Source organism: Macaca fascicularis, chromosome 1 (genome assembly GCF_037993035.2).
Source record: "Macaca fascicularis isolate 582-1 chromosome 1, T2T-MFA8v1.1".
Taxonomy (NCBI): Eukaryota; Metazoa; Chordata; class Mammalia; order Primates; family Cercopithecidae; genus Macaca; species Macaca fascicularis.
Window position 1 is genome coordinate 159,383,989 of NC_088375.1, and position 21,923 is coordinate 159,405,911.

The 21,923-nt window shown below is 35.7% G+C and overlaps 1 protein-coding gene across 10 annotated transcripts in view; it reads left to right on the forward strand.

Annotated features, from left to right (window-relative positions):
* Positions 1–21,923, forward strand: part of SLC44A5 (solute carrier family 44 member 5) — a 418,500-nt gene that overhangs the window by 342,076 nt on the left and 54,501 nt on the right. For all 10 annotated transcript variants that reach the window (XM_065520064.2, XM_074003606.1, XM_074003630.1 and 7 more), the window contains one exon: positions 5,938–6,022. In XM_065520064.2, coding sequence (XP_065376136.1) covers positions 5,938–6,022 — 85 coding nt within the window. The remainder of the gene's footprint in view (positions 1–5,937; positions 6,023–21,923) is intronic.

Here is a 21,923-nt window from a genome sequence, read left to right on the forward strand (position 1 = left end):
TTTCTTTCGCCAGATACCCTAAATCATCTCTCTCAAGTTCAAAGTTCCACAGATCTCCAGGGCAGGGGCAAAATGCTGCCATTCTCCTTGCTAAAGCATAGCAAGAGTCACTTTTGCTCCAGTTCCCAAGAAATTCCTCATCTCCATCTGAGATCATCTCAGCCTGGACTTAATTGGTCATATCACTATTAGCATTTTGGTCAAAGCTATTCAACAAGTCTCTAAGTTGTTCCAAACTTTCCCACATCTACCTGTCTTCTGAGGCTTCCAAGTCTTTAGGAAGTTCCAAACTGTCTCACATTTTCCTATCTTCTTCTGAGCCCTCCAAACTGTTCCAACCTCTGCCTATTATACAGTTCCAAGGTAACTTCCACATTTTTGGGTATCTTTATAAGCAGCACTACACTCCTGGTACCAATTTATTGTATTATTCTGTTCTCATGCTGCTAATAAAGACACACCCGAGACTGTGTAATTTATAAAGGAAAGAGGTTTAATTGATTCACAGTTCAGCATGACTGGGGAGGTCTCAGGAAATTTACAATCATGGCAGAAGGAGAAGCAAACACATCTTTCTTCATATGGAGGCAGGAAGGAGACATGCATAGTGAAGGCGGGAAAAGTCCCATATAAAGCCATCAGATCTCATGAGAACTCACAAACTATCATGAGAACAGCATGGTGGAACCACCCTCATGATCTAATCACCTCCCACGAGATCCCTCCTCCAACACGTGAGGATTATAATTCGGATTACAATTCAAGATGAGATTTTAGTGGGGACACAAGGCCAGACCATATCATATGGAACTAGCCCAAATGCCCGTCAATCAATGCGTGAATAAAGAAAAGATGTTTTATATATATATATATACACCATGGAATACTACTCAACCATAACAAGAAATGAAATAATGATATTTGCAGCAACCTGGATGGAATTGGAGACCATCATTCAAAGTGAAGTAACTCAGGAATGCAAAACCAAACGTTATATGTTCTCACTTAGAGATGGAAGCTAAGCTATGAAGATGCAAAGGCATACAAATGATACAATGTACTTCGAAGACTCTAGGGCAAAAGTGGAAGGGGTTGAGAAATAAAATACTACACATTGGGTAGAATGTACACTGCTCAGGTGCACCAAAATCTCAGAAATCACCACTAAAGGACTTATCCATGTGATAAAACACCACCAGTTCCCCAAAAACCTATTGAAATAAAAATACATACATACATACATATGTACATACATACAAACATACACTTTATAAGTTGTATGTAAAGGAAACTGTTTGGGGATACTATACATTAATTCACTATATAAGCCAAAGGGTAAAAAAGTTAGCTATAAGATAAATTCTGAAGAACTAAAAAAAAAGATTTTTAAAAACTATATAATAATCCATTGTCTATTGCTGCATTGTAAATTACCCTCAAACTTGGCAACTTAAAAAACAAATATTTCTTATTTCACAATTTCCATGGTCAGGAATATAGGAACGGCTTGGTTGAGTGGTGTTGGCTCCAGGTTCTTTACGTTGTGGCCAAAGCTGCAGTCAACTGAAGGCTTCAGTAAGGTGGAGGATGTGCTTTCAAGGTGGCTTACGCCTACACCTCACTTTCTGCCTGACTTTCCCATGTGCCACTGATGTAGGTGAAAACCTGTTTTCACATATTTGAATTTAGAAATTCTGTTCTAAAATTACAAACGCTTAAAAAAGTGGATCTCATGGAGGTACAGAGTAGAATGGTAGTTAGCAGGGGCTGGGAAGGGGATGAGGGAGGGAGGGATGAAGAGAAGTTGGTTAATGAATACAAATATACCATTCAAAGGAATAAATTTTAGTATCTGACAGTACAGTGGGGAAACTGTTGTCAACAATAATTTATTGTATATTTCAAAATAGCTTGAAGACAAGAATTGTAGTGTTCCCAACACAAAGAAAAATGTTTGAGGTGATAGATATTCCAATTACCCTGATTTGATCTTTAAACATTGTATACATGTATCAAAATATCACGTGTTCCCCAAAGATATGTACAACTATATCAATAAAAATATAAAAATAAAGTAACAAAAGTTATTTTGCATGATTTTAGTAAGTACCAAGGGAATTTGAAAAAAGATTCTACATTTTTGTTGTTAGAATTTGCTAAAATTTGTTCATTTAGGAAAATTATATAATTAAAAACACCACTTGTATTTGATTTTCCTATCCAATATACATATTTCCTCCCACACTTAAAGCTGCTACATTCACAGTGATTCCACCTGTACGTGTGAGCACTTGACTTCTCACATCTCTTCTAGTTTGGTCACATTTGAGCATTTGCATATTGATGTGCATACTGTTTAATTATAAATTACTTTCTTTTTATTATTTCTCATTTATATTACATAGGATATTTTATTACTTTTTAAAGGAAATTATGAGTGTGGCTGAAATATGTTATCTGTGACTATTACTTCAAGACTGTACAAGGAGCATTGTAAACTATTATAAAAAGGGATGTGTTGGGTATGATGTGCTTGAGAATGACTGTCATACAAACTGGTGATGTTATGGCTCCTCTTAATGACCTTGTATAAGAAGTCCTTGACACTGCTCTTTCCACTAGAACAGATCTGTCCAAGAGAAACATAAAGTGAATTACATTTGTATGGTTAAATTTTATGATAGCTACATTTAAGAGCATAAAAGGAAACAGGTGAAAATAAATTTAATAATAACTTAATAATACATTTTATTTACTTAAATATAACAAAATATTTCAAATGTGACCAATATAAAAATTAAGATGTTCTTCTTTGTTGTTGTTTATAATGTCTTTAAAATACGCTGTGTATTTTTCATTTACAGTATGTTCCAATTTGGAGAAGCCATTTCAAGTGCTGAATACACACATGGATAGTGGCTACCATATTGGACAGCATAGTTTTGGATATTCCATGAATAGAAAAATTCCAAGAAAGGGATTAAAATGTCAGAAGCTCCTTAATTTATTAACAGGGACAAAATGATAGCTGCTGCCCATCTCCTTTTTTCCTCTTTTTTGTAGCTTTTAGCTCAAAGTCTTTATGTTCCAATTCAAACACAGACCATCTGCAGCACAACTTCTGCGCCAGAAGCTGTGTGGAGAGGTGTAGCAGCGGCTCGGTAAACACAACCACCTGCCACAGTTCAAAACTAGAAAGTCAAGAAGGAGTATTCTTCTCTTGACCTTTCCATCTTCATCTCCCTCTCCTTTATCCCGAGACACTCAGATCCATCCCAATCAGATATGCCCCCTCTCCCCCCGCCACAAGTATGAAGCTTTTCTCCCCAAATGGCAAAAGCTCCAAAATTGCCTGTCATCTCTTTTCCTATATGAACATTTTGCTGATCCTTATTTAGCTGATGTCCTTGTTTTCCCCCTGTTAACAAGCTCATTCCTGCTCTATCCTTTTGCAGAAAGCATTATTCCTTTCTAGTTTGGTGGTGAAAACCACAGGCTATAGAAAGCAAGCAACACACCTGAGTTCATACCTTGTTTATCTCACTTAAAGTTGTGTGATTTTGAGTAGTAAATTAAACTCTGAGCTGCAGCTATCTATACCATTCAGGTGAAAGTAACACCTACCTTTTAGGCTTGCTGTGAGACTCGGCTGAGACAATGGGTCTAATCAAGTTAGCACAGCATCTGTCACATTGTGAGCAATTAATAAATGAAAGCTCTTATTACTATACTATTTCCTCAATCTATAAATCCTTCCCTACTTCCAGCCACATGTCCAAATCCTAATCATTTTTTAAAGTCTTTCTCAAGTCTCACCTCTTCTCTAAACCTTCTGCAAACTTTATTCTCCCCTTTTCATGTATTTCTTGAGAACTCTGCCATAAATTCACATTGGTATGACTTCTAGTGTGGGACACATAGTGATCATTTAGCAAATCCTTTAGTTAATTAATTGATGATGAAAAAGGGAAAGAAAACAGTAGCAGATGCTGGGGATACCTGACCCTGCTTCCCCTTGACCCAACTGAGTTTTTTGCAGCTGTGGTGGGCAGTTTTACAATTTCTACTGACAGACATCTTTCACACTGCTCTGCAGAAGCTTCCCAGTGGGATGGAGCCCCAGCTGCCCACAACAGTATTCCACTCATTAACAGGCACTTGATTGGCTTTGCTCCCTTCCGTCTCATCTCCCTCATACCCACTTAAGCTTCCTGGAATCACCTCCTAGATAAACCACCTGCATCAAAGTTCTTGTCTTGGATTTCACTTTTGGGGAAACCCAAATAAGACAAGAACTAATATTACTGAGTCCATATTTTATGCCAAGCACTATGTTAGTCACTCTGCTTTCATTATCTTCTTTTATATTCTCAACATTCTTGTGGGATTGGGTATTATTATACTCATTCTGTAGTAACAAATTAGAAAGTCAAAACTCAAAATAATTAAGTGACTCACTCAGGGAAAATCTAGCAATCCAAATGCTTTGGGTGCTCATTTCTGAATTAATAATTGTATAGAAAAAAAGAAAAAGACATTTTAGAATAAAGCTTTAAAAACATATTACTGAAAAAATAGGTAAAATAAATATCTTTCTTAGATTTAGCCAAAACATGACAAACTAAGGTATAGAAGCAGAATGTAATAATATATGGTCTGGAGGCATCATACATTGAACAGTTCGTTATTTAAATGCCTTATTTGTAGTCCACTTTCTTTATTCTGGGAAATAGAGACGGGAAGATATGGCAGCTGAGAGCTACCCGAATGAGTCAGATTTAATAAGACAGTATTGGAAGATGAAACCAATTTGGCCTCTATGACATTGGAGAAAGAATTAGACAAAGGGGACTTTTGTGAGTGCTTAGATACTAAAAAGAAAGTCTTAGATTAATGAGAAAAATTATTGAGAAAAATTTTTCTTCCATATTAAAATTCTCATTCAGAATTGATTTTTTAAAATCTTCCCAAGTCACACAGGCCATATACATAAGAGTGATTGAATTATAACGTGAAATGTCAAATCCAATAAATGTGGGGAAGGAGATAGCCGGGCAAATGTTAAAGGAAACAAAGGACAAAGAGGTATGTTTCCATATTCAGAGGCAAGCATTAGATGACCTGAGCACATTTTCCGGATTTTTAGGAACTGTTATCAGTCAAACTGGAGAAGTTAGAAATATTCGACTAAAATTAGAAAGCATTTCCTAATTGACCGATGTATGTTACTCTCTGTGGTCCTATGGTCTGTCAAATTAATTTTATAATTCTTAAAAAATAAGGGTGATGTGTTTGAGGCCATCGTCTTCATAGAAAATCAAGTCCTTTGTTTTCATGAAGTTTGAGATCACTTGATACTTCTATTAAGCTCTGAGATTGTCAGACAAAACTTAGGGTAAGTCTTTATTACATATTGCCTCCGCAGTTGCTATTGTTTGCCTTTATAATGTCACATAAAATCATAAAGAACTAGGAAATTTGAATTGGGCATTATAGTTTCATTCCTTTGAATTTTTTAATGGTTTTCACTTATGCATAACTCAAAAGTATTACATCATATTATTTACTGTAAATGTATTAGGTCTGCTATGAAGTCATTTAGTTTTGAACCCTAGAAAAAGTGACTTCTAGCCAAGTGAGCTTTTATAATGTGCCCTCTAATTCACATTTTAATAAATGTCATTTTCTAAGTGCATTACCTCATGTTTTGGCTACAACCCAGCTGAATCCTGAGAGAATAAGAGCAATGTGCTTTCTGACTGATTCATCCATATTTTATTTTACTTTTCATTAAGAAATTATTCTTTGAAGAAAATCAATAATCTGTGACTGAGGGGAGAGGTTAGTGTGTTGCAGTGGTGCATTCTAATATCTCAAAGCAAACTGCCTTTAGCCAGCTTTTGCTGATAGCATTTTTGTCCTTTCTTGTTCCTGCAGCCTGGGTACATGGGGACCCCAGAAGAGCAGCCTATCCTACAGACAGCCAGGGCCACTTTTGTGGCCAGAAGGGCACCCCCAATGAGTGAGTATGGCCACCTTTGCTTTGTGTGATTTTACTGTCTAAACTGGAACCTAGATATCACTTTTACAGTAATTCTACTAGGCTTCTTAAGAAGATTTAAATTCATAAAGGAGGCCTTCCCTCCCCTTTGTCTAACAGATAGCAATAAGGAGTTGGGAAGTTTTATTTTATATGACTTAAGACAAGATGTCAGTGTTATGCAGCATATTATTAGAATGCATGAAGACTCTACTTATAAAAATATAGTTATGATGAATAGATTGGACCAATGATTTTATCAGAAGCTGTATTTTAAAATGCCTTATAAATGGGCTATTAGAAGATTGAGGTGTGACCAGTTAGAACAGCAATTATTAAAAAGGAAACAATAGGTGCTGGAGAGAATGTGGAGAAATAGGAACACTTTGACATGGTTGATGGGACTGTAAACTAGTTTAATCATTGTGGAAGACAGTGTGGCGATTCCTCAAGATCTAGAACTAGAAATACCATTTGACCCAGCCATCCCATTACTAAGTATATATCCAAAGGATTATAAATCATGCTGCTATAAAGACACATGCCCACCTATGTTTATTGTGGCACTATTTACAATAGCAAAGACTTGAAACCAACCCAAATGTCCATCAATGATAGACTGGATTAAGAAAACATGGCACATATACACCGTGGAATAGTATACAGCCATAAAAAAGGATGAGTTCATGTCCCTTGTAGCGACATGGATGCAGCTGGAAACCATCATTCTGAGCAAAGTATCACAAGGATAGAAAACCAAACACCGCATATTCTCACTCATAGGTGGGAATTGAACAATAAGAACACTTCAACACAGGAAGGGGAACATCGCATACTGGGGCCTATCATGGGGTGGGGGGAGAGGGGAGGGATAGCATTAGGAGATATACCTAATGTAAATGATGAGTTAATGGGTGCAGCACACCAACATGCACATGTATACATATGTAACAAACTTGCACATTGTGCACATGTACCCTAGAACTTAAAGTATAATAAAATCTATGAAATTAAAAAAGATAAAGAAGAGGATTGAGGTGTGAGTAGCTGCTACAAATCTTGACAGTCCAGTTGTTAGGATTATTTTTGTCACAGTGTCTACTGATAAATCATTCCACCTTTCGAAGTGAGGGGCACACCCAGAAAGTCTTCAATGCTTGGCATCCTTTTCCAGGCAACTTGGCTGCTGCGGGTAATGTCCCTGGGTAGCTGAAACAAACAAGGAAGAATGTTCCATCAAATTTCTTTCTAATAGTAACCATAACAGAAGTTTTCATTTCTGAAAGCACGTTGTCTATTTTTCTAACTTAAGAAAATAAACCACATACACAAGCAACCCTCCATAAATCTCACATTTTTAGAAAAGCTTTCCTCTTCTCTCACTGGTTCATTTCTCTGTGGAAACCTGGAGTAGTTGCTGGGTCTTCTGGTTCTTCAAAACCAATTCAGTTTCTATAAAATCTGGCTTTAGATGGTTAAAAAAAAAAAACCCAAAGTAGCCACACCCTCACTTCCAACAACAACAACAACAAAAAATAGCTAAGGACACTTCAGTTATGTTGTCTATGCTGCCCACTTGTAACTATGGAGCATATTATTCCAAGAGATATACAGATTTTAAAAATAGATGCTCAGTAATTTTTTTAATTGACAACAAAAAAAGTCTAAAATCAGATGAATTCACACCTGAGTTTTACCAGATATTCAAAGAATTGGTACCGATCCTACTAAAACTATTCCAAAAGATAGAAAAAGAGGGGCTACTCCTAAATCATTCTATGAAGGCAGTATCATCCTAATATGAAAACCAGGAAAGAACATAACAAAAATGAAAGCTATACACCAATATCCTTAATGAACATAGATGCAAACATTCTTAACAAAATACTAGGTAACTGAATCCAACAAGACATCAATAAGATAATACATCATGATCAAGTGAATTTCATACCAGGGATGTAGGGATGGTTTAACATATGCAAGTAAATAACTGTGATACATCACATAAACAGAATTAAAAACAAAAATCATATTATCATCGCAATAGATGCAGAAAAAGTATTTGATAAAATCTAGCATTGCTTTCTGATGAAAGCCCTCAACAAAAGGGAATAGAAGGGACTTAGGTCGAAGTAATAAAAGGCATCTGTGACAAACCCACAGCCAACATCATACTAAATAGGGAAAAGTTGAAAGCATTCCCCCCTGAGAACTGGAAAAAGACAAGGATGTCCACATGCAACCCTTCTATTCAACATAGCCCTGGAAGTCCTAGTCAGAGCAATCTGACAAGAAAAGAAATAAAGGGCAAGTTGGAAAAGAGGAAGTCAAACTGTCACTGTTTGCTGATGATACGATCGTGTAGCTAGAATACTCTAAAGACTAATCCAAAAGGCTCCTAGACCTGATAAATGAATTCACTAAAGTCTTGGGTTACAAAATCAATGTACACAAATTAGTAGCATTGCTATCAATCAACAGTGACCAAGCTGAGAATCCAATCAAGAACTGAATCCCTTTTACAACATCTGCAAAAAATAAAATAAAATAAAATTCCTAGGAACACACTTAACCAAGGATGTGAAAGATCTCTACAAGGAAAACTACAAAACACTGCTGAAAGAAATCATAGATGACACAAACAAATGGAAACACATCCTATGCTCATGGATGGGTAGAATTAATATTGTGAAAATGACCATACTGCCAAAAGCAATCTACAAATTCAATGCAATTCATGATTCCTCACAGAACTAGAAAAAACAATCCTAAAATTCATGTGGAATAAAAAAGAACTCACATAGCCAAAGCAAGACTATGCAAGAACAAATCTGGAGACATCTCATTACCTGACTTCAAACTATCCTTTAAGGTCATAGACACCAAAACAGCATGGTACTGGCATAAAAATAGGCACATAGACCAATGGAACAGAATAGAGAACCCAGAAATAAAGCCAAATACTTCACACCCAACTGATCTTTGACAAAGCATACAAAAACATAAATTGGGGAAAGGACATCCTGTTCAATAAATGGTTCTGGGAAAACTGGCAAGCCACATGGAGAAGAATGAAACTGGATCCTCATCTCTCACTTAATACAAAAATCAACTCAAGATGGAGCAAAAACTTAAATCTAAGACCTGAAACCCTAAAACTTCTAGAAGAAAATATTGGAAAAACTCTTCTGGACATTGATTTAGGCAAAGAATTCATGACTAAGACCCAAAAACAAAGCAACAAAAACAAAAATAAAGAAATGGGACCTAAAAAAAACTTCTACTTAGCAAAATAAATAAGCAGAGTAAATAGACAACCCAAAGAACAGGAGAAAGTATTTGCAAACTATGCATCTGACAAAGGACAAGTGTCCATAATTTACAAGGAACTCAAACAAATCAGGAAGAAAAATACAAACAATCCCATCAGAAGTGGGCTAAGGACATGCACAGACATTTCTCAACAGAAAATATACAAATAGCCAACAAACATATGAAAAAATGCTCAACGCACTAATCATCAGAGAAATGCAAATTAAAACCATGAGATACCACCTTACTACTACAAGAATGGCCATAATTAAAACGCCAAAAAACAATAGATGTTGGCATGGATGTGGTGAAAAGGAAACATTTTTACATAGTTGGTGGGAATGTAAATTAGTAAAACCAGTATGGAAAACAGTATGGAATTTCCTTAAAGAACTAAAGGTAGATTTACCATTTGATTCAGCAATCCCATTACTGGATATCTACCCACAGGAAAAGAAGTCATTATGTAAAAAAGACACATGCACACCAGTTCACAGTTGCAAGGATATGGAACCAAAATAAGTGCCCATAAACCAACAAGTGGATAAAGAAAATCTTGTATATATACACCATGGAATACTACTCAGCCATAAAAAGGAATAAAATAATGCCTTTTGCAGCAACTTGAATGGAGCTGGAAGCCATTTTTCTAAGTGGAGTAACTCAGGAGTAGAAAGCCAAATACTGTATGTTCTTACTTATAACTGAGAGTTAAGCTATAAGGACACACACACACACACACACAAAAAAAAAAACATGCAGAGTGATATAATGGACTTAGGGGACTCAAGGGTGGGGAGACTATGAGGAGGTGAGAGATAAAAGAAAACATATTGAGTACAGTGTATACTACTCAAGTGATGGGTGCACTAAAATCTCAGAATTCACCACCAAAGAATTCATCCATGGAACCAAATCCATCTGTACCCAAAAAACTATTGACATTTTAAAAAATAATTTTTAAATGCAAATACAAAATGAAAAAACAGATCTAGAAAATGGTTAACAAAATTCATGTAATAGAATTATCACAATCAAGAAAACCCAGAAATTTAAGGAGAGGGGCAAATTCCTAATCATGTCAGGGTAAATGTGTAGGGGACTAGTTGATTCCTCATGCCTGTTAGAGACTACTGGGCTAAATTTTGATCCGGGGAGGTAATTCTTATTTTAACTTCAGTAACTCAGAAAATTGTAGACATTGCCCACAAAACCTTTGCAACCTTCACACTATGAAGGACAAAGAGAGCACCAAGTGGTAAAAGAAACCATACAAATCTCTAAATCTCTAGTTCTTTATGACAGTTTATTTTTAAAAGGGCATTTGTAACAATAAGTTTTCCAGACCTAAGCCAATGACCCACTTATGTCAAACAAAAATGTGACAGCACAGATTTCAGTACATAATGATCTTTCAAAGAAAATCTTCGCTCAACACACACATGTTCATTAAAGTAGTATTCAAAATAAGAATATATTGGAAACTACACAGATATTCAGCAACATGTGAATGATAGTAAATTATGGCCCATCAATTTAATGAAATATAATGGAGTCATTGGAAATCATGTTCAAATGTTCAACAACTGATTCTATTGATTTTCCCTTACAGTTTCTGGGGTCTGAGTTATCATTGCCCTCCTCCCCATGAAAATAGCATTCTCCAATATTTCTCTAGTATTTGGATGACTTCTTTCTTATGTTTAAATTTCTAATCTCCTAGAAATTTATTTTTGTATATAGACTGAAGTGGAAATCAAACTTCCCAAATTTCTGAGTTAATTATTTCAGAATAGCTTGTTGAATAATATACCCATTTCCTCTCTGATTTCTAAAAAAAACCCTAAATAATAAATTTGTGTATTTGTTTCTGAATCCTGAAACATGCTCTAATGTACATTTTTAAGTGTCAAGATTGTTCTAATTCTTATGATAAATGTGTATTAATTTAAAATTTTAATAAATTGCTCTAAATTATATTTGGACTTTCAGTAGTAAGTAAAATATTTACAAAAATGTAAGATTCCAGTCAATATTACAAATTTTTAAGCATAAGTTTTATTGTACAAAATGGTGTATTAGTCTATTTTCACACTGCTGATAAAGGCATACCTGAGACTGGGTAATATATAAAGAAAAGGGGGCTTAATGGACTTACAGTTCCACGTGGTTGGGGAGGCCTCACAATCATGGCAGAAGGCAAAAGGCATGTCTTACATGGTGCAGACAAGAGAGAATGAGAACCAAATGATTCCGCTTATTGAACCATCAGATCTCGTGAGACTTATTCAATAACAGGAGAACTGCATGGGGGAAGCCAACCGCATGATTCAACTATCTCCCACCGGTTCCCTCCCACAACATATGGGAATCATAGTAGCTATAATTCAAGTGACATTTAGGTGGGGATACAGCCAAACCATATCAAATGGTATCAAGGGAAAATATTGGAGTAACTACATCATAATAGCAATATTATTATAACTGTGTAACTATCATAAAGCCAGAAAGAAATAAATCCTGTTAAAAATGTAAATTTTGAATATGATAAAGATGGATTTCAAGTCAGTAGCAGAAAGATGAATTATTAAATAAATGGTATTGAATTAACTGAAATAGTATTCATAAAAATAAAATAAAATTGGATATTTATCTCATATCTTATACCAAAATAAATACTAAAGCATTGATGATTTTTGCATATAAAATATAAAAATATAAAAGTAACAGAGGAAAATGCAAGGGTATATTTATAGATTATGGGGTTAAGAAACCTTTTCTAAACATAACACCAAAACCAGAAAACAGAAATTTTGAAGAATTCCAACACATAAATACACCTTAACTCATTGGAAACAAAGTTAAAAGATAAATGGAAATCTAGGAAAAACAAATGTTTTCAACACATGTATCTGACCAAATGTATCAACACCTTTTTTATATGAGCTATTCTTCAAAATCAAAAAGAAAAAAATGATCATCCAATGTAAAAGTAGGTAAAAGTCATAAACAGGAAATCATATAATGGCCAATAATGAGAAAAATATAATTCAACTACAGTTAAAAAAAGAGATGCAAATTAATTAAAATATTACTTTTGTCTTATAGCTTGATAAAAAGATTAAAATTTCTGGTGTTGGCCAGAGTGAGAAGAAAAAATCGCCTCATTTTCTACTGGCACTAGTGTAATATGATATTTAACAGATTTTATAAAATATTTACTGAACATATATGTTCTTTTTGATTCAGCAGTTTTCATCCTAGAAACTCATCTAGTGGAAATTTGCATAGATTTCCTAATGTTACTGGCACTATGTAATAATAATAATAAAATGAAACAACCTAAATGTCTCTCAATAGGAGATTGATTAAATGAATTATGGTATAGTCAATTATAAAATACCATGTAATCATTAATTATTGGGTAGAGATATATTTATTGGCAAGGAAATGTGCCCATGGTATATTGTTAACTCAAGAAATCAAGTTATTAAAATGGCATGTGTAGTATAATTTCATTTTGTGGGTATATTTGTACACTTTTGTACTTTATATTCACATATATGAAAACATATGCAAGAAAAAAGTCTGAGTGGATATACATATGCTTACAGTAATTATTTTCAATTATGAGATTATATTTTTATTTTTATTCTCATATTTCTGAGCCCCTATTATATCCTAGACAGTTTTCTAAAGGCTGAGGTTATAGTAAAAACAATGAACAAGCTACCTGTGCTCATGAAGCTACATTTAAGTTAAAGGGAGATTCTCAATAAAAATGTAAATAACAAGATAGTTTCAAATAGTGATCAATGTTATGAAGAAAAAAAACAAAGCGGATGGCCTAATGGAGAATGATTGGTGTGCAATGGGAGGTAGTTACCTTGTGGTTATGGGGTTAGGGAAGCACTTTCATGAGGAGGTGACTTCTGAACTAAGATGTGAAGACCAGGAAGACACCAGCCTTTCAAAAACCCTGGGAAGGGCACTCGAAACCAGAGGCAATAAGTGCAAACGTCCTGAGGCATGAGTGACCTTTTGATACTCCAGGACTAGGACTAGAGGAAGCCAGGAGGCCGAAATATAGCCAATAAAGAGGGTGGTGGAATGAGCAGATGTCTGAGAAACAGGTGGAAGTCATATTTTCTGTGTCCTATGGACTCTGATAAACTATTTGGATTATTTACCAGTGCAGAGAAGGACATAGAAAGGTGTTCAGCAAGAGTGACTCAATGCATTTTACATTTTTAAAAGAATATTCTTGCTGCTTCCTTTTACCTTCTTGAGCTGTTTCAATGGTTCACAATAAGCATGTATGCAGAAAAATATTAAGTGTTTTTTCATGTAAAAATTAGGCCAGCTAGGGTGGCTCATGCCTGTAATCCTAGCACTTTGGGAAGCTGAGGCGAACCAATCACTTGAGCCCAGAAGTTCAAGACCGGCCTGGGAAACATGGTGAAAGCCTGTCTCTACCAAAAAAAAATTAAAATTAAAATTAAAAAAAAATTAGCTGAGGATGATGGAGTGCCTGTAGTCCCAGCTACTCGGGAGGCTGACATGGGAGGATGGCTTGAGCTCAGGAGATGGAGGTTGCAGTGAGCTGAGATTGCACCACTGCACTCCAGCCTGGACAACAGAGCCAGACCTTGTCTGAGTTTGAAAAAGTAAAAATAAAAATAATGGCAGATATCATGGAATCATGACAGATAATTATGAGTATTTTTATTTTCTTGTATGTTTATATGCATTGCAAGTTTCTACCCAAAATGTGTATTACTTTTGTATTCCTCCAATTTTCCAAAATTAAAGCATTTAAAAGAGAAATAAATATGCTGAGACAATAGATTGTCTTCCTAATTAAAGCCCCTTTAAAATTAAAAAAAAAAAAGGAACATTCTCTCAAAAGAATATGTACCCTGGAGTCAAATTCCGACTTTACCTCCTTACAGCATTGATCCATGGGCATGGAACACAACCTACCTCAATCTTAATTTCCTGGTAATGAAGCAAAAATTAAATGAGAGAACAGTCACGTAGGAGAAGCATGCATTGGCCTTCTATTTATAAAGGATTTTCATATTGTTGAGGTCCTCCAATGGACCAGTCACTATGCAATATACTAGAGCAAATAAGACACAGATTTCTTCTTCAAGAGTCTCTTGGTCTTCAGAGACAAAGTCAAGAAAGCTATGGATTCAATCTATTGTGTTCGGTGCAGTGTGCTATCTTAAGTCTAAAGTATAGTGCTGGCAATCTCATCTGAAGCAGCCACACTCACCTTCACCCTTCCTTTTCCTAGTCTCTGGCACAAGATCTTGATTTACTGTCTTAGACACTTACCACTGCCTGAATTTATCCTTGTTATTAATTGGTTAGCTTTGTTTATCTTCCCGGGCTGGGCCCAAAGTTCTTTGAGATCAGGGCCATTCTCTGCCTTTTTCACTGTAGTATCTTCAGAACCTACAGCATTGTCTGGCATTACAATATGTGCTCAGTAAATTCACTGTTAAATGAATGAGAAAAAAGGGATAACACAGATAAGAATGATTTGCTCCCAAAGTGGAGGTCAGCTTAAAGATCTGATCAGGTCCTCAACAACACTAAGTGAGTCTGACTATTATTACTATCATTTGGAAATTTAGAAAACTAAAATTCAGAAAGGTTAAAATACTTGTTAAGTTTCAACTGTCTATTAAATAGCAAAGGTAGCACATTCTAACCTTAAATCTTGTGCTGTTTAGGCTACACACAGTTGCAGTGAACTTGGCTTTCCATTTTACTTCTTTAACCCAGGCCTAAAAATCTTAAACATAGCATAGCTCGTAAAAGTATCATTACATGTTCTAAAACACCACAAATAAATGTGTGTGTGTGTGTGTGTGTGTGTGTGTATTTCTATGCCAAAATGAAATGCATCTATGTTAGGATGTGTAAGAAATTTAGGCAGCTCTAAAATAGGGTAACTTACTTGTTAGACTTTAACAATTGTCATGATGTGTTTAAGCAATCCTTTGATTCCCAACTCTGGAAGACATTCCTTAATAACTGAGCCCAAAGTCCATGTTTAGAGGTGGTGTGATATTTGAGATGTAGCTTTTGGCCTTTTGTGCTTCATCTAACCAAAAAGACTCTAGGAGAAACACCAGTGGTTTTTTAAGTGTCAAAAGAGATGAAACAGCGACTTCAAAGGAAAACGGAGTGCTTTGTTGTTGTGTGTAACTTTCTCTGCCTCTTGAGCTCTGGGAAAGTTGTTCATGACACTTAGGTACAGACCTTTTCTTTGAGATTTCCACAAAAAAAAAGCAAGAACTTGATTGATTTTTGATGCCACCTACTGGCTACTACAAAAACTTCAGCTTGTAAACGTTGTGCTAAAATTACTTTGAACATTGATGCAGCCCCATTACCAAGACTGAAATACTTGACCCCATGAGGTTAAGATAAGAAAACAAAAGATTAAGGGGACAATGCTCTTCTATTTAAGATTTTTTAAAATTGATATGTAATATTTTTACCTTTCTATGGGGTTCGTGTGATATTTTGTTACATGCATAAAATGTGTAATGTTCAAGTCAGGGTATTTGGTGTATTCGTCACCCAAGTATTTATCATTTCCATGTGTTAAGAACATTTCAAGTCCTGTCTCCTAGCTACTTTGAAATATACAATACATTGTTGCTACCTATAGTCATCTTTCCATGCTATGGAACATTAAAATGTATTCCTTCTATCTAATTGTATGTTTCTACCCGTTAACCATTAACCCATTAATCAGCTTCTCTTCACTCCCCAGCCCCTGCCCCAGTCACATAAGCTTTCAGTTTGCTAGTATTCTGTTGAGAATTTTTGCATCTATGTTTATCAGGGATATTGCCCTGTAGTGTGTTTGTTTGTTTGTTTTTATGTCCTTGCCTGACTTTGGTATCAGAGTAATGCTGGCCTCATAGAATGACTTAAAAAGAATTCTCTCCTCTCTAGTTTTCTGGAATAGTTTGAAGAGAAGTGGTTTTCATTCTTCTCTGTAAGTTTGGTAGAATTCAGCAGTGAAACCATCTGGTCCTGAACTTTTCTTTGGTTGGAAAATTTGTATCGTTGATCCAATCTCATTACTTGTTATTGGTCTGTTTGGTTTTTCTATTTCTTGATTCAACCTTGGTAGGTTGTATGTGTCCATGAATTTATCCATTTTTCTAGTTTGTTTGTGTACAGTTTTTTCATAACAGTCTCTGATAGCATTTTTCATTTCTGTGGTATCAGTTGTAACGTCTCTTCTTTTATTTCTGATTTTATTTATTTGGATCTTCTCTCTTTTTCTTGGTTAGCCTAGCTAGTAGTTTATCAATTTTATTTTTTTCAATAAAAATTTTGTTTCATTAATTGTTTCCATTGTTTTTTAGTCTCTATTTTGTTCTCCTCTCATTTTTATTTATTTACTTCTACTAATTTTGGGTTGGTTTGTTCTTGCTTTTCTAGTTCCTAGAGGTGCATTGTTAGACTGTTAGATTGTCTTCCTGCTTTTATGATGTAGGTGTTTATTGCCATAAATTTTCCTGTTAGCACTGCTTTTGCTCTATTCCATCAGTTTTGGTACATTGTGTTTTGATTTTCATTTGTTTCAAACATTTTAAAAATTTCCTCCTAATTTCTTTCTTGACCTAACAGTCATTCAGAAGCATGTTATTTAATTTCTATGTATTTATAGTTTCCCAAGCGCTTCTCATTACTGATTTCTAATTTTATGCTGTTGTGGTCTAAGAAGAAACTTGATATGATTTTAATTTTTAATGATCACACAAGTTGGCCTTGGGTGGCAGCTGCAAACAGAATAATCTTTCTCAGGGAACTTGTAGATGTGTGGTGGCCCTGCCACTGGGCGCATTGGGATCTATGCCAATGGCTTGCACGTTGGCCTTGGTGAGAGCAGCCAGCAGCAGCACATGGCTGCAGGTAGGGGATGTCAGTGGGGACTCCAGGAATGTGGAGATACAAGAGTTGTTGAGCCCTAGGACAGGATGCAGTATGGTAGGTTCCAGGCTCTGAAAATGGTGCCTTGCTATTCCTTTTTTTTTTTTTTTTTTTGATACTTTAAGTTCTGGGGTACATGTGCAGAACATGCAGGTTTGTTACTAGGTGTACACATGCCATGATGGTTTGCTGTGCCCATCAACCTGTCATCTACACTAGGTATTTCTCCTAAGGCTATCCCTCCCCTAACCTCCCACTGCCCAACAGGCCTTGGTGTGTGATGTTCCTCTCCCTGTGTCCATGTGTGCTCATTGTTCAACTTCCATTTATGAGTGAGAGCACGCAGTGTTTGTTTTTCTGTTCTTGTTGCAGTTTACTGAGAATGATGGTTTCCAGCTTCATCCATGTCCATACAAAGGACATGAACTCATCCTGTTTTATGGCTGCATAGTATTCCATGGCATATATGTGACACATTTTCTTTATCCAGCCTGCCATTGATGGGCATTTGAGTGGGTTCCAAGTCTTTGCTATCGTGAACAGTGCTGCAATAAACATACATATACATGTGTCTTTATAGTAGAATGATTTCTAATCCTTTGGGTATATACCTAGTAATCGGATTGCTGGGTCAAATGGTATTTCTAGTTCTAGATCCTTGAGGAATCGCCAAACTGCCTTCCACAATGGTTGAACTAATTTACACTCCTACCAACAGTGTAAAAGTGTTCCTATTTCTCCACATCCTCTCCAGCATCTGTTGCTTCCTGACTTTTTAATGACCATCATTCTAACTGGTGTGAGATGGTATCTCATTGTGGTTTTGATTTGCATTTCTCTAATGACAAGGGATGATGAGCTTTTTTCCATATGTTTGTTGGCTGCATAAATTTCTTCTTTTGAGAAGTGTCTGTTCATATCCTTCACCCACTTTTTGATAGGGTTGTTTTCTTCTTGTAAATGTATTTAAGTTCTTTGTAGATTCTGGATATTAGCCCTTTGTCAGATGGGTAGATTGCAAAAATGTTCTCCCATTCTGTAGGTTGCCTATTCACTCTGATGATAGCTTCTTTTGCTGTGCAAAAGTTCTTTAGTTTAATTATATCCCATTTGTCAATGCGTCAATCTCGATCTCACTGGGAGCTGCAGACCAGAGCTGTTCCTATTGGGCCATCTTGCCAGCCGCCTTGCTATTTCTTCTTAGACCTCAGGGAGGGGTGCAAGACCCAGTAGAAGTTTCTCTTTGGAGCAATACTATTATGCATTCTCCAGGCAATTTTCTATGTTAGTCTCAGGGCCTGAGTGGGTCAACGGGCTCGCCCATGGCTAGAATTGCAGGAGTTTGTGTTTGGAATGTGGACCGCTAGGGGTCTCTCACCGTTTTCCTGCATTGGAAAGCCTCTCTAGGTTCCCAGCTGATCCTGGCTGAGCATGCCTTCTCTCTTCACTCTCCTTCTATGCCTTAGGTCTTTCCTGTCACTTTACTGTTGAATTCTAGCATTCTCGCTTAGGTGATCTATTCAAAGTGTGATTATATACTTGTTATTTTGGTTCTTCTTTGTAGTGAAGGTGGATACTATATGCCTCTCGTCAGCCATTTTGAAGTGCCTCCCATTTAAGCCTTGCATTCAATTCAGCAGCCATGTGAAGCAATAACAACTTAGTTTTCAATCCACTGACCTCTGACAAAATGGCAAGGGTGTCTTACAAATTTCTTTGATTGAACTTACTACTAGTGTCCACACACAATTTGGTTTAATGTTTAAAATTTGATTCAAAATAATATATGCATGTGAAAACAAACAAAATAGTAATGAAGAGTTTATAATAAAAGCAATGGTCTCTCATCCTAGGACTCCTCACCCACACTTTCCTTTTGCTGGGACAATCTCTTCTCTGTCTGGTTTTAGTTCTTCTGGCAGTTTATTTTTACAGAACTTTAAATAATAAGCTTATTTTATTTCGTGCTTGTTAAGTTTAGATAATATCCACTGACAGACTGCTAAGGGAAATGAAGATTTCCAACTCATATACATTATCCTTTTTACTGATCCCTTTCACCCATGTTTGGTAGTTAAATTACTACTTTTAGATTTCCTTGTGGTTACTTTTATGACTTTAAATAGTATGCAATACCTCTACTTCTTGTTCTACTAACTTTCGTCAGTGTCTCAGCTCATCTTTATGTAAGAGGATATTATCCCTCCTACCCTTCCGTCCACCTTTTCCCTTTCACCTTTTACTTTCTGGAAATACATTTTCTGCAAATACCATTTTACATGATCAAATTTGTCACCATTTATGTTCAGTTCTGGAACTTCAACAGAATCTGGCATGTTCTATTGGTAGGTTGGTTCCAGAATTTGAAAATGATTTTAAAAACTTTTGCTTTGTCATAACTGTGCAAACCGTATTCACTGTCAGGCCATTGCTTTCTTATTTGTACTATGTCCTTGATATCAAAGCCAAATCTCACACTTCATTAGCAGCGTAGGATCATCTCACATTTCAGTTTGCTTCAACATAGTGACTTCCTAGCATAATTTTTTCTTTGCCCACAAGGTTTTTCTTGGATAGTCTTCATCAGGACAATGTGTTTTTCTGCCGTCTCAATCATACTGTTTTTCAGAGGCCCCCCCTTTTCTCTGAAGATCTACCTTGCAGAGCTGCTATCCTTTTCCTTTACTCAGGACCTGGTAAATTGTAGGCCTATTGCATAGCTTTAATTCTGGGGCTTCTCTACCTTGTTAAATTGTCTTTTTCTAGAGTTATCAGCTTTGTGAAACAAAAGTACAGAATGCCCGGTTAACTTAATTTCATACAAATAATAATTTTTAGTATAAGTATGTGAATTTATTGTTTCCTATATCCCAAGGCTGCCTCTCTTTCTGTTGACCCTCCTGTTTTCATGGAGAATATTCTCAGTTACATTCCTAAGAAAAGAAAGCATAAGAAGTAAACTTGCTGAGTTCCTGAGTCTTTTTTGTCTCTTCGTCTTTTCTTTTCTCTTTTTATATTTGATTGATGGTATAGCTGTAGAAGTGTAGCTTGAAAAACAATTCCCTTCAGAAATGTGAAGACATTGCTCCATTATTTTTGGCATCCAACATGTCTAATGCCAGTATAATTCACATATATCATGATAAGTTTTTTCCTTTTAGAGAGTACTTAAAATCATTTCTTTATTCTTAGTGGTCTGAAATCTCACAATTTGATAGAGCCCTTTTTAATTCTTTCTTTGAGTCCTTAGTAAGTCCCTTAATCCTGAAGAACTATGACTCTCGTCAGCTCTGGACAATTTTCTTTTGTTATTTCTTTGTGATTTTTATCCCTTCCATTTTTTCAGTTGTCTTTCTGGAACTATTGGTCATACCTTAGATCTCCTGGATTAGTCTCAGTGCCTCTTCTTTTTTTCCTTTTATTTTTTATCTCTGACTTTTTGTTCTGTATTTTAGAATTTCTTAATTTTTTCCAGCTCTTCTTTTGATTTTTTTTTATTTTGGCAATTCTATTTTAATCTTTATAAGCCCTTCTTGTTCTACAATTATTCTTTTACAATAACATCACATTTTCATTTTATGAATAATCTGCTTAAATTTCTCTAAATATATTAGAAGTTTTAAAGTTCCCTCCTGTGTCCTTAATTATTTTAATAATTTAATTTTTCTTTGTTTAGTTTTTCTCTTTTATATTTTTATTCCTAATATATGCCTGATGCTACATAATTATCCATTACTAAAGAAAAAAGGACTGGGTGGTTTGGGTGGATTTGCTTTGCTGCTGTGTTAGTCGGTCATCTTACCAAAGAGGCCTCTGCACCATGTGGGGTGACAGGGCTGTGCTGACTGTCATATGCCATTACAGCATAAATTGGTAGGAAGCTGGATGTCAGGCACTGGCTTTCAAAATGCCATAAAATAAGCTTGTGCAACCCACGGCTCACAGGCTCCATGTGGCCCAGCATGGCGTTCAGTACAGCCCAACACAAAAATAATAAACTTTCTTAAAATATTATGAGTTTTGTTTTTTTGTTTTGTTTTGTTTTGTTTTTTTTTTTGCAATTTTAGTTTTAGCTCATCAGCTATTTTCTGGAAGCTGGAATTCTAAGCATAGAGGTCTGGGAGAAAGACAGTGGTTCTGATTTGCACTGAAAATCTGTATAGAAACTTTCAATTAATCTCTCTGCTCTGGCTACATTTCTCACTCTCAACTCAGTCTAGCATGTTTCATGATTTCTAACAGGCAAATTCTGTCCCACCCTCCCTGAACCCCTGTATGGTGCATTCATTGTTCAGCACACTTCAGTATTCATCCCATGTTCCAAATATTGCTGAACTCTCCTATACAATTGTGAGCAAATCACATCATCCACATTCTTAGCTTGTATGTTGAGGTTTATTCATTTATTGGTACTTTTACTATTTTATTCCGATGAGTCTCAGGAAAGAAGAGAGATAGGCTTAAGTGCCTGGTACATCATCTTGAACTAGTGGTTTGCTATTGTTTCTATTTTATTTCTTGGTAGAAATATAATTTAAGTTAAATTATGAGTTACTTCCTCAATTACTTCCACAGAATTGCTCAGCTTCAATCACCATCATCT